This window comes from Pyrgilauda ruficollis, unplaced genomic scaffold (assembly GCF_017590135.1).
Source record: "Pyrgilauda ruficollis isolate IOZ18807 unplaced genomic scaffold, ASM1759013v1 scaffold54, whole genome shotgun sequence".
Lineage (NCBI taxonomy): Eukaryota > Metazoa > Chordata > Aves > Passeriformes > Passeridae > Pyrgilauda > Pyrgilauda ruficollis.
The window spans coordinates 4,727,607-4,740,517 of NW_024527044.1; the positions used below are offsets into that span (position 1 = coordinate 4,727,607).

The window sequence follows — 12,911 nt, forward strand, 5'->3', positions numbered from 1 at the left end:
CCTTCCTTATGTCCAATCTAACCCTTCCTTCTTTCAGTTTTAGGCCATTCCTTCTTTCCCCCTTATCCTGTCACTACATGCCCATGTTCAAGGTCCCTGTCCAGATCTCTTGTGGCCCCTGTAGGTACTGGCAGCCTGCAGTAAGGTCACCCTGGAGCCTTTTCTTCTCTAGACTGAACAAAGTGTCTTCTTAGGAGAGGTGCTTCAGCCACTTGTCCATTTTTGTAGCCTTCTCTGGACCTGATTTAACAGGTCCACATCCTTTTTGTGCTGGGGATCCCAGAGCTGGACACAGCACACCAGCACCTCCAAGTCCTTAGCAGAGGTGCTCTCAGCCCCTTCATCCTCCAGCCTGTGCCAATACTGGTGATTGTCCTGACCCACACGGAGGACCTGGCACATCTTCAAACTTCCTCATTTAGGACCTGAAGTATATTTTGAGTGGCAGAGGGAGGAATTGAGTTTCCAGTAACTTCCCCTTTTTGGCAGTGGTTGGTGCAATTTTTGCATTTTGGAAAGGTATTTGTGTTGTGCACTTGGAATTTCCAAGTAGTGGTTTGGTTGAGCTGTGCTATCTTGTCAGCTGCAGTGTGGATGTGCTGCATCCTGGCTCTCTTGTACAGGCTCACAGTGTGTGCTCAGACATAAAAATAGGCTGCTGTGGCTGTGTTTCACATGAGTCAGGAGGATATTTGGAGGAGGGAGGTGGGCTGAGCTCAGGAGAAGAGCTGGCTTTGCAGTGATTTGGAGCTTTTATCTGTATGTAGGGGAGGGTTGGGCTGCATCACTGTGGTTTTTCTGTCTGACTTGCGTGTGCCCTTGGGCTGTGCTTTCTGTCTGTGACTCTTCATCCAGCCTGCCTGTCACAGTCAGGATTTGTCACAGCATGTGGTGCACAGATTAATATTGCCCATCTCTGGAATACCTCTGTATGTAGGTGTAGAAGCTCCAGGTGCTCCAGCTCAGATTGGCACTGGGAGGGTGGAGATCAGTTCCCCCAAGTGTTATGGGTGAACTGGTGGGACCTCATCCCTTGTGATGAAGGGCTTGGAGCATGGAATTTCCTGAAACCCAGCCTTTCACAAAGCTGTCTCTGGATCCCTGGGCTGCTGAGCTGCTCACTCCATGAGATGAATGCTATAGGTCCTGAGAGATCTCCTAAACTTTCCTTCCCAGCTGTATAAGGCACTTAAAAAACTTGAACTGATGTTGTGTTAATCCTTTTCTGTGTCCCTTCATCACTAGTGGATTGAAGGACGCTTGGCTTGGAGGGGCTCTGAGCATGAGGTTTCCCCTTAAAGGTGGCATTTTCTTGAGGAGCACTCATGTGAAAAGCGTTGTGTGATTTGGGCTTTGAGAACGAAAACAATGACATTGTGAGAGGGTGGGGAGAGGAAGGAGCCTTAGCACCTCTGTGGCTGTGGTTTGACTTCCCTGCATCTGCTGCTGGGTGTGGGGCAGCGCTTCCTCTGCTCTCAAATTTGCTTGAAGTTGTGAAAAAACAATGGCAGAGAAGAGAAATGGTGCCTTGCAGGTGCTGTAGGTGAGCGTGCCAGCAGTGCTGGTCACAGCCCTGCACCACACTGGCTCCTTGCCCTGCTTGAGGCCAAATGATGCTGAGGAACTGGGTCCGTGTCCAACCTGCAAATAGCACAGCTTGGGAGACCAGTGAGGCTTGTCCAGAACAAGGCATTAAAGCTCAGCCAAGTCCCAAGTGCGTGTTTGATGACCACCTTGGTGACGTGGAAGGACTGAGTGCTCTGTCTACATCAAACTGTTCGCAGTGAGGCGGGGCACATCTGGAGGAGCAGGAAGTGGATGGGAAAAATCTTGAACCAGATTCAAAACAAACAAGTGGAAGTCACTCAATAAACTGAAATCGTGTTTATGGGGAAGATGAGACAGAGGTGAGCAGTGTCCAGAGGAGGGCAATGGAGCAGGTGTGAAGGGGCTGGAGCCCAAGTCTGAGGAGGAGCAGCTGAGGGAGATGGGGATGTTTAGCCTGGAGAAAAGGAGGCTCAGGGGGGTGTTTAACCTGGAGAAAAGGAGGCTCAGGGGGGACCTTATCACTCTACAACTACCTGACAGAGGGCTATAGAGAAGTGAGGACCTTGCTTCTCCAGGAAGGTCCTCCCTTCAGCTCAGCATCTTTGTAGATGAGCTGAAAGGAGGACCTTTCTGGAGAGGCACGGCTTGGGTTAGCTTGTGCCACTCTGGAGACATTTTCCAGACTTGTCTCCATTTGTCCCAGTTTGCCCCGGCTGTAGATGTGCCTGGTTGTGCCTGTGTTCCCATGTGTGTACATATTCCCTTGCACTTCCCACTGGCCTGTGCACAGCGTCTTGGCCTTGTCCTGGCTTGAAGGTGTGGTTATCACCACCTTAAAATATTAGGGGGATACATGGTGTAGTCCAGCACAGCATTTAGAGACTTTCAGTGTTAAGGTGGCATTGAAATGCCACCTGTTCAGCTACCTAAGACACGTGTGGATGTCCTGGCTCCTTCGGATCTGTCCTTGCCTGTTCTGGGCTGACCATGGAAAACACAACTCAGCTGGATGCAGCTGTGCGTGTTCCTCTTTAATTCCATTGTCTGAGGCATGAGCAAAGCTGGTGATCAGTGGTGATGGTTCCTGACATGGTGATGGAGAGGGCTGGAGCTGTCTCCCACTTCAGCAGCAGGATGGTGACAGCTCTCCCAGGCTGTTCCTGTGTCCTGTGGTAAAAAAGGAGGACAACTCAGGCTGTGGAAAGCTTGGAGCAGCTTTAGCATAGCACCAACGTGGCTGTGACCAGCCTCACATGGGAAGCATGAAATGTGTGGGTTAAAGCACCATCTCTGCTGAGCTTGGCCATTTTTCTGGGGATTGCTGTGGTCTGGAGGACTTTGAGTACCATCTCCAGCTCTGGTGTCAGATGGGCATGGTGGGAGAAGGTCCACGTGGTTCAGGGAGAAAGAGAAGATCCAGCACCTGTGGTGGAGCTGGGATTTCTGTTCCAGTTTGTAGGACTTCTGGAAGTATGGAAGTAGTAGGATGATAAGCTTATTACAAACATTTTATCTTGGTGTGAGCAGTAATACTTGGCGGCGTGCATCCGCAGCTTGTCATGTAATGGTTTTAATCTTATTTTTTAAGAGAAGAGGCAGCAATGTTTTTCTTACTGACTGGAGCCAAATCTGCACTCTTGTCCACATCTCTTCATATCTCTCTGGGTTTTGTTTGCACAATATTGTAGTGGATGTAGCAAACATATGGGCCTTAAATTCATTTAATAGTTGCAAGAAAATGAGTTTAAGGTTCTTATAGTATTAAGGTAGACATTTCCAAATTCATTTTTAATGGAACATTTGTTCTCCAAAGATTATTACGCGCCATTAAGTCCTCAGCTGCCTGGTGTGTTCTTGTGCCCAGGGATGTTATAGCCAAGGGACATAAACGTGTTTATGGGCCCAATTTATTGAATGGTGAGATTAAATATACTAAACTTGAAAATGTCAGTAGAAGCATGAGCACTTTGTCATAAATCCTGAGTGAGAACATTTGGACATAAATGTTGTGCTGCCGCATAAAACCAGTGCAAATCAAGTTGTGAGCAGCTGAAAACTTCTCTCACCAATACAGCAGTTGTAAGCACTGGGATTTGTCAGCATGAAATACGTACATGGGAGCAGGTAGTATATGGGTTTTTCCTTTTCTGGGCTGACTAGATGTTCCACATGGGGATCATAAACCAGCAAATTATGTTTTAATGCTTCTGTGTGTTTGACGTGCATGGGAGTGGGTGTGGGCAAAGCTCCCACCCAGCCATTGCTCATTGTCTCACTGCAGGGCAGCACTGGCAGGGAGACACGGTACTGCTCACTGGATGTGTGTGTGTGCATTAAAAAATGGGCAGCATTATCTCTCTCATTCTCTCTCTCTCTTTCTGTCTCTGTGTGTGTATATATATATATATATATAATATATATATCTCAAAGCAAAAAATAGTTGGTGAATATGGCAGTAAAGAAGCTCTGCAAGATTTATACAGTGAGATAATGACTTAAATACTCTCTATATATATCTCTCTATATCTCAGTGCATAAGTTGTTATCTATATATTTCTATATGTGGATATATAATAGGCAGTACCACACATGATTATTCCTTATTACCTTGGTGCACAAGCCTTGCAGAGCTTTTTTTACCCTTGTATTCATGGATTTTTACTTTTTTTATCCTCTGGATTGAGATAAAATCAAGCAGCACTGCATGAATCAGGCATTTTGCTGCTTTTATGCAAAAAGCAGTTGGATTTTCTGCTCTAAAGGACCTGACTCCAAACCTGGGTTGTCTTTTGGGCTTCTTACCAACCCAGGTGTGTGATATCAGAAGGCACAAGGGCTTGGCTGCCAGTGTGGTCTGGGCTGCCTGTGCTTCTGCACAGCCAGCCTGGATGCAAACTCATGGAGGAAGAGGAATTTGGGATTTGCCTGGAAGCACACAGCTCACTCCCTTGAACTGAGGGCCACTGGGTCTTCATCTGAGTAATGGGAAGCATTAACAAAACCAGGCTTAATTCCTGCTGCTGCATTGTGTTGCAGTGTGCACCAGTATCTAATGAGCTGAGTCACATCAGTCACCCCAGAATAAATCCCAATAGCAGGTTCACAGCCTTTTCTCCATAGTTAGAACCAAGCCCTGTGGTTGGCTTGGGTTTTTTGGGTGGGCTGCATCCCCCATGCTGGGCTGGTGGGCCAAGCTTTGCTGTTAGGAGAAGCCCCAGCTCTCACCACTCCATGTGAGATGGTACAAGCACGTGTCTGGTAATATCTGGGGAAGGAGCTGTGGTGGCTGTGGTGGGAGGAGGGCGGGGAAGTACCAAATGTGGTTTGCACTTAGGAGTTCCTGATTTAGAGCAGGTTTAGCACCGTCTGTGGATGCTCCAAGAACTGTGGGCTCACGGCTGTGTTATCTAGTTTGGAAGTGAAAACTAATCTATATATAGCAGGTTTGATAAGCTTTCCCTAAGTGAGAAAAGGTTTGGTTAAAAATATCTTTGTGAAACTTTATCGTTTTTTACATACTTCTTTTTCTATAAGCATCTGTACATATATATATGTAAAATACCTGTGTTATATATATAGATATACAGAAGTATGTGTAATATATACACAGATATACACAAATACATATAAAAATACATTAAGCTGAATAGATACTTTAGAGATGTTTATGTATATTGTATTGGGTTTGTATGGTCAGGTTTGGGTAGCAGGGGGCTGCAGGGGTGGGTCCTGTGAGGAGCTGCCAGAAGCTTCACCCATGTCCAGGGGAGCCAATGCCAGCCAGCTCTAGAATGGACCCACCACTGTCCAAGGCTGAGCCCATCAGGGATAGTGGGAGTGCCCCTGGGACAACAGATTTAAAAAGAGGGGAAAAAAAAGCTGGTAACTTCAGCCAGTAGAGAGGGAAGCGAGAACATGTGAGAGCAGCAGCTCTGCAGACAGCAGGGTCAGTGGAAAAGGAGGGGGAGAGAGGAGGCCGTGCTGGAGCAGGTTTGCTGGCAGGACCTATGGAAGGGACCTGTGCTGGAGCAAGGGAGGAGTGTGAGGATTTGTCCCCATGAGGAGGAGGGAGCAGCAGAGACAACGTGTGATGGACGGACCACAGATCCCATTCTCTGCTTACTGCTGAGGGGAGGAGAAAGAGAATTCAGGAGTGAAGTTAAACCTGAGAAAAAGGGAGAGATGGGTGAGAAGTGATTTAGTTTTAATTTCCCATTACTCTCTTCTGCTTTGATTAGCAAAAAGTCAAACTAATTTCCCCTAGCTGAGTCTAGTTTGCCAGTGACAGTCACTGGTGAGGGATCTCTCCCTGCCTGTATCTCAATCTCCAAGCTTTTTGTTACATCTTGTTATATTTTCTCAGCTGAGGAAGGCACATGTAGAACAGCTTTGGTGGGCATCTGGTGTCCAAGCCATATACATATATGTACACACATCTTTATAAAATATCTATGTAATACACAGAGAGATACAAAAATGTGTACCATATATCTCTGTGTGTATGTACACATGCCCATGTATAAAAAAGGATACCAATACCAGTCTGTATAGTTTCTATAGATTTTTTTTTGTATGTATGTATATATTTGGCTGTATCAGAGCTGTAAACTGAAGGTGCAGTGGGAGGTTTTGGTGTGGGTTAAACTTCACTAGAAAGTGTTACATTTTAGGTCATCTGGAAAACCCCCAGCTATGATATTCTTCTGTAAGCAGCTATTTTTGCTTTTGTGCCTGTAGAGGGAAAGAGAAGTGCTCCCTGTAGCCATGGGGGCACACTGGCTTGGGAGGAAACCCGAGGTGTGGTTATCTCTCTGGAAAAAGTGAGTTTCTCTTTGCAGCTCAGAGATGCTGACCCTTAATGTTGCTGTTTGAAACAAAGTGTTGCTCAGCTTGATAAAGCAGGGTTAATTAGTTATTTTGGAGAAGATATGGCTTCATTTGAATCTTTGACTCCTGACCTGTAGTAGACTCAAGGATAAGTGTGCTGTTTGCATTGCTCCCTGACCTACACGGAGAAAACCCTCATGGTCTTGAGCCAGGATGTCTCAAGTGCTTTTCTGGGGGAAACTCTGCCTTTTTGCTCTCTAGTTTCCTACCAGATCTTCCATTCACCCAGTGCTCACCTGGCACAGCGTCTCCCATCTCATGACTGAGTCATCCCGCCTGTCTGCACTGGAAATGGCTCTGAATGCAATCCTAGCTGCTGTATGCACTTGTTATGGAAATACTCATCTTTATAGAGGTGATTTGGTGAGTCACCTCTTAATCCAGCTCTCTCTCAAGGCAGTGGCTGCAGTGCAGGTGTGTGGGTGAGCATGTGCTCTTCTGCCCTGCTCCTGCAGCTGTGTGGTGGCAGAGTACCCAGGGTCTTTCTGTGCTGAAGAATGCAGGAGATTTTACAAGTAAATTATTGATTTTAGAGTGTGTTGGATTAACTGATGGGTTTATCACCCTTTACATGTGTAGCAGCTGTTGAACATGTTATTGATGCTGCTTCTCTGCAGTTTGAACTCATAAAAGGTGTTAAAACAATAATAATTGCAACAAAATCTCAAAGACGTACATGAGAAAAGCAAAGCTTGGCCATTTGGAGATGAGAGAAGCTTTACTAGACCTGATGTCTGCAGACCCCCCTGCCTCACCTGTGGCTTCTCTGCCCCGCAGGCATCGACATCCTCAAGCTGGTGGCGGCGCAGGTGGGGAGCCAGTGGAAGGACATCTACCAGTTCCTGTGCAACGCCAGCGAGCGGGAGGTGGCGGCTTTCTCCAACGGCTACGCGGCCGACCACGAGCGCGCCTACGCCGCCCTGCAGCACTGGACCATCCGCGGGCCCGAGGCCAGCCTGGCCCAGCTCATCAGCGCGCTCCGCCAGCACCGCCGCAACGACGTGGTGGAGAAGATCCGCGGCCTCATGGAGGACACCACGCCGGTAACGCCGCGCCGGGCTTTGGTGCTGCTCTCACCTTGTGAGATGTGGTGGCGTGGGACACGGCCGTGGCCTTGAGTTAGCTCGTAGCTGAGTAGCTCCTTCTCTTCATGGAGGTCCTTGGGGGTTTACAGTGGCATGGGGACACGGCCGTGGCCTTGAGCTTAGCTCGTGGCCAAGCATCTCCTTCTCTTCATGGAGCTCCTTGGGGGTTTACAGTGGCATGGGGACACGGCCGTGGCCTTGAGCTTAGCTCGTGGCCAAGCATCTCCTTCTCTTCATGGAGCTCCTTGGGGGTTTACGTTGAAGCTGTGCATTGCTTTTGAGCAAGGCTTTGGCAGCGTTTGCTCAAATCCCAGTCAATGTTTTGATGGGCTCTAGAGTTCCATGTGCTTTGCATATATCTTTGGAGATCACCAGGAGGGTCTGGTACCTGAACCCTTGTGCCAGGGACATGGAGGAAAAAGCATCCTCCTTTAAACTTGCTCTCAAATGCTGTGGATTTGTGAGAAGGGCCAAGTACCCTTGAGCACTAAGTGTTGATTCCTCCAAGACGGTGACTGGTGACATGGGGGAGGCCATGCCTGCAGTCCTCCAGAGTTGTTGCTCTTCATTGGCAGTGCTGGCCTTAAACTGTTCCATATTTTGGGAGAATAAATAAATTGCTGGAGAAAATCCTGCAGTAGGCTCTCAGCTGGGTGTAAGTCATCAGGAGGTGCTTCTGTGACCTTTGAAGATTTGTTTTGGCCACTGCTGCTTTACTTGTTTCAGTTTTTTGGCTCTGATAACTCAGTGATCTGCCAGAAGTGTTTGTAAAGGTGATGAGTGGGGCTTTTCTGAACATAGAAGCCAATGGGACAACATGTAGATGGAGATGGCAGTGGTTGAGGCATGGCTCTTCCCCCTAAACTGATTGGTGAAACATTTCCCTTTGCCTTAGCACTGATCCAGACCCAAAGAAGAGCAGGTGGGTGCTTGCAGACTTCTCTGGGCTCTTGGTGGGCATTTGGCGGGATGGAACTTTGCTCACAATAGAGCTTCTGAAACAGAGCGTTTGTCAGAGCCTGGGATTCCCAAATTCTGCTTTGACCATCACAAACTTCTCCTTATATGAGGGACTGTGATCCCTCCACTGTGTTGCTCATCTTAAATGACTTAGTTTGATCCCTTCACTGTCATATCAATTATTTTGTTTAGTGTATGAAACACCTTATTGCCTTACATGAAATCAGAAGTTGGGATGTGTTGGCAGGAGCCCTGGGCTTGTGTTTCAGAGAGACCCTGAGTCAGGTGTGTGCTGAACATCCTGCCCAGATCTTGGATAGGTTGGCTTTGCCAGCTGCCTGAACTCTCCTGCTCAGTTGCTGGTTTTTTCCTTTCAGCTCCTGGTAACTAAGCAGCATGTGGCCTTCTCATTGGTGGAAAAAATAAAACCAAAAAACCCAAGACAAAGCTATATTTAGGAAGAAAAGAGAGGCAGAGAAAATTGCCATTTTGCATGTATAAGTTAAATTTTCCAGCATGTGCACTGTCCCAGAAGGACATTTTGTCCTCTTGTTCTCCTGGAGCAGGTGGTAACCTATGTCCTTGTATTTACTGCTTTGACTTTGAATACTGTGACAAAGCTCTGGGCAAGGACGTTGGATAAAACACAGGACTTGTTCCTCAGCACAACACATAATTAACAGACTTGGCTGTGTAGTGCTGAACACCCCTGGCTCTTTTGGCCAAGACCATCAGGTTGTGCTTATCAAACAGTACAGAATGCAGGTGGTGGCTCCAGTAGCAGGGTTTATGGGGTGACCTGTCAGGATGGAGGACTCCCAATGATGGAGTAACCACAAGCTGTTCCCATAACTCTGAAAATACAGCAAGCAGATGTTCCAGAGAATGAGGAAACCCAAATCTCAAGGATAACTGTGTGCATGTCTCCCGGACCTCCCAAACAGCTTTCCTGTGTCTCTTTGTTTTTTAAAATAGTGTGTTGTCTTTTACAGTGTCCAGCACACCTGGACCCTGGGGTGGTTCCCTGTCAGTTTCACTTGTTTTTCTAGAAATGAGTAAAATTGGGTTGTTGATCTTTCAAGCAGGTGGCTCAAGTCCACATGAGAAATTTGGCTAATTTTAGCAAAGGAGTTGTTTTTTAACAAATTGACCCAATCTGTCATATCCTCTTTCCCTATTCATCTGATTAGGCTTTTTCAGATGAGCATCCCTCATGATCATCCTCAGGAGCTGGCCACTGCCCTGCCCTGGAGATCCTGGAGCTGTGTGTGGGATGTCACAGCCTGGCAGCACCCTGGGGTACAGATCCAGCAGGGCAGCACATTGTGTTTCTGTGAGGTGCTGCCTGCTGGAACCTGTCTGCCTCCTCTCCCTGAGCTGGCTCCTGTGCTGTCAGTGTGGGTGGTGATACAACAGCCCTGCAGGGAACACGGGAAGCAGTTTGTGCATGGGAGACCAAATCCCTGGAGAATTGTGCTGGTGGCTCATCATCATCACAGCAGTCCAGGAAGCCAAGAGCTTGGTGCCAGGAGCAGGCATGGAGGTTGATCTTTGGGAGTTTTCAAATCTGCTGGTTGAAAAGCCTTTAATTAGAGCCAGTTGAGGTTTGGCTCTGGATGATTTGTCTGTCCAAACACAGATAAATTGAGGCAGTTCCTCTCTGCACCAAAGTGGTTTGATCCGGAGGAACGGGTCACCCTGTTGGTGGCAAGAGTGGGTGCTGTGGTCTCCAGTCCTGCAGAAGGAGTCTTGCAAAAAAACCCCCAAACCCAGCAAAAAAGAATGAAAAGAGGTTTTGGTGCTGCAGGGGGAGTGAGGACTCTCATAAGCAATGCAAATGCATGCATCCTCCCTGTGGCTAAGCTGCCCAGAGAGGTTGTAGATGTCCTATCCCTGTAAGTGTTCAAGGCCAGGTTGGACAGGGCTTGGAGCAGCCTGGTCTAGAGGAAGGTGTCCCTGCCCCTGGCAGGGTGTTGGATGAGCTTTAAGATCCCTTCCAAACCAAACCATTTTGTGAGTCCAAGTAACAGCATGATGCCCTTAGGGTGACCTGAGCCAGCAGTGAGTCTCCAACACATCCTACATGCGCCCAGGAGGGATGGATGCATGGATGGCTGTGCTTTCTGGGATGCCTTTGGCTCTGCCCAGCATCCCCGGGTACAAAACGGAGTTTCCCCGTCTCTCTGCATGATCCCTGTGTCATAAGAAAGCACTGACCTCCCCTAAGTCATGGGTAAAAATTGTTATTGAATGCTGTAGTTCTCAGATGGCAAATCAGTACCCTAAACACATTTCATCCCACCACCACTATTGCCCCGTTCTCTTTAATCCTTTATCTGGTGTCTGCCTTCAACTTGTAAAACCTATGGAGGCAAAGCTGCTCTCTCTTGTAGTGCCCTGTTCCCTCAGCAGCCTTTTGTGCTCCGAAATCCCAATATTTACAACCCCTGATAGGAATAGGGGAATTATGGGAGTTTCTGGACTGTTACAGCATGAGGCAGGAACATTTTCCTTCAGGTGAAGAACAGCTCCACTGCAGACTTGCCTGCTTTTTTAGCTGTGGGAGATTATGCTGGTTTTGCATGGCGCTGGATGAATTTAGGTTAAACCGAGATTAGCCCTGTGAATAATTTTGCTCGGGGTTTTTTGCAGCTGAGCCAGAAAATACAGTGAATGCAGAAGCTGTGGGAAGGTTTTTAGGGGTGCATTTAACTCCTGTTAAAGCTGGTCCTGGCCACGAATGTTTGTTGAATTCAAGGTTTGCAAAATCTGTCCCCTCGTAGGCAGGTTTGCCAGACAGAAGCAAGCCTGGGCACTGCTTATCAGGCACAGGCACATCCCAAATTAGTGGTGCTGATAACAAAAACAGGGGAAAGAGTGGGGGGGGAAGAAGGGAGGCATTTCTCCCTGCTATCCCAGCAAACTGCAATCCTCCATTTTTGGGGTTAAAATCAGAAAAAAATATTTTTACCAGTATCCACTAGGTAATGAGACTTTTGTGTCTGTGGTTCATAACAGCGTTTTGCAACTACCAAGGGTCTCTGTGCTCACCTGGGCTGGCCTGGGGTGGAGCTGGCATAGCTGGGCCGCATTGGCTCCCCTGAGTGTCCTGCTGTGAGCAGTGCTTTAAGCCCTTATCATTTTATTTATGGCTCTGCTGGCCTTGGCTGAAATATTTCAGGAGCTGGATGGAAGGGAAGCAAACAGCCTCGCTCAGGGCATTCAGCAGCACAGACTCTGCAAAGCTGAAAAACAAACCCAAACCATGGCTAAGGGAGATGTCGAAAGTGGAGAGGGGGAGGCTACAGCCCCAAGCCAGGCAAGGTTTAGTTTTGTGGCTAATTTCATGCTGCACATAATCCCATGAGTCAGCAGATGGGTCAAGGCCAGGGCTGGTGTGAGGTTAAGCTGTGGGGTTTTGGGGTATTTCAGAGGAGAAGAGGATGTGAAAGCAACCCCATGTCCAGGCACGTGGCTGTGGCAGGGCCTTGTGGCTCCATCTCTTGTTCTTTCACAGGTCAAAACCCTGAGGGGGTAGTCAAGAGCCCGGAGCAGTGTTCCTCAAACTCGGCCCCTGTCAGCTCCCACCCATCCCCTTCAGTTCCTCTTCTGGCAGTGCAGGACTGGGCTGGGCCCAGTAATTAGGAATTAAGTTTGTGCTGTGTTCACGTGCCAGCACTGGAGTGAGAGTAAAGCTGTTGGATGGATTTCCCAGCCAGAGGGGCCTGTGGTCTGAGGGCTGGGAAGTGCCCAGGAGCCAGGAAAATAACAAAATTGCCTTCTGGAGTTGCATCAGGTTTTATTTGTGGCATAGAGCTGTAAGGTGGAGTGGCCAGAGCCCTGGGGAAGGTGTAGGGCTGGCTGGGTTTTGCTGGAGTGGGCATCGCTCCAGGTTTGCTCTATGCCATGACTTGATTTTCAGCAAACTGACATTGAACTATGCTGGAGAATGTGCAATAAACAAAAGGTAATAATTCATAAAGTAATGCAAAGAGAAACAGCATAAATACAAAAATATAAACTTTATATATGCAGTGATATTGAGGTTTCCCTGCTGTAGTGGCCACATCTCCTGAGGTCTCTGCGTTTGCCGTGTAATGGGTTTGGGAGCATAAGAGGAAGCTAGAAGATGGTTTCTTCTGCTAGCCAAACTCAGTATTGACTAACTCAGCCTGGAACTGGGTTTGGAACCTCTTCATCAGGGTTTCATCACCTCTTCATTATGGTTTAAGTTGAAAAAGTGAGTGGGCAAATCCACAGAATGGAGAAGCCAACAGAGGCTCTCCTGGAGAAATTATCTGCTTGAGAAGCACTCGGCCCACAGGCAGGGCTGATGGGGAAGAGCTGTTTCCTCCGTGGGTGGCTGCAGTTTTGGTTGTGGCATCTAAACCCTGCCCAGACCCAGCATTGCCCATCCTGGGTCATGTGAGG

General features: G+C 47.9%; 1 protein-coding gene across 2 annotated transcripts in view; it reads left to right on the plus strand.

Annotated features, from left to right (window-relative positions):
* The window catches only part of TNFRSF21 (TNF receptor superfamily member 21), a 35,452-nt gene that overhangs the window by 16,120 nt on the left and 6,421 nt on the right, over positions 1-12,911 (plus strand). For both annotated transcript variants that reach the window (XM_041480979.1, XM_041480980.1), the window contains exon 4: positions 7,213-7,478. In XM_041480979.1, coding sequence (XP_041336913.1) covers positions 7,213-7,478 — 266 coding nt within the window. The remainder of the gene's footprint in view (positions 1-7,212; positions 7,479-12,911) is intronic.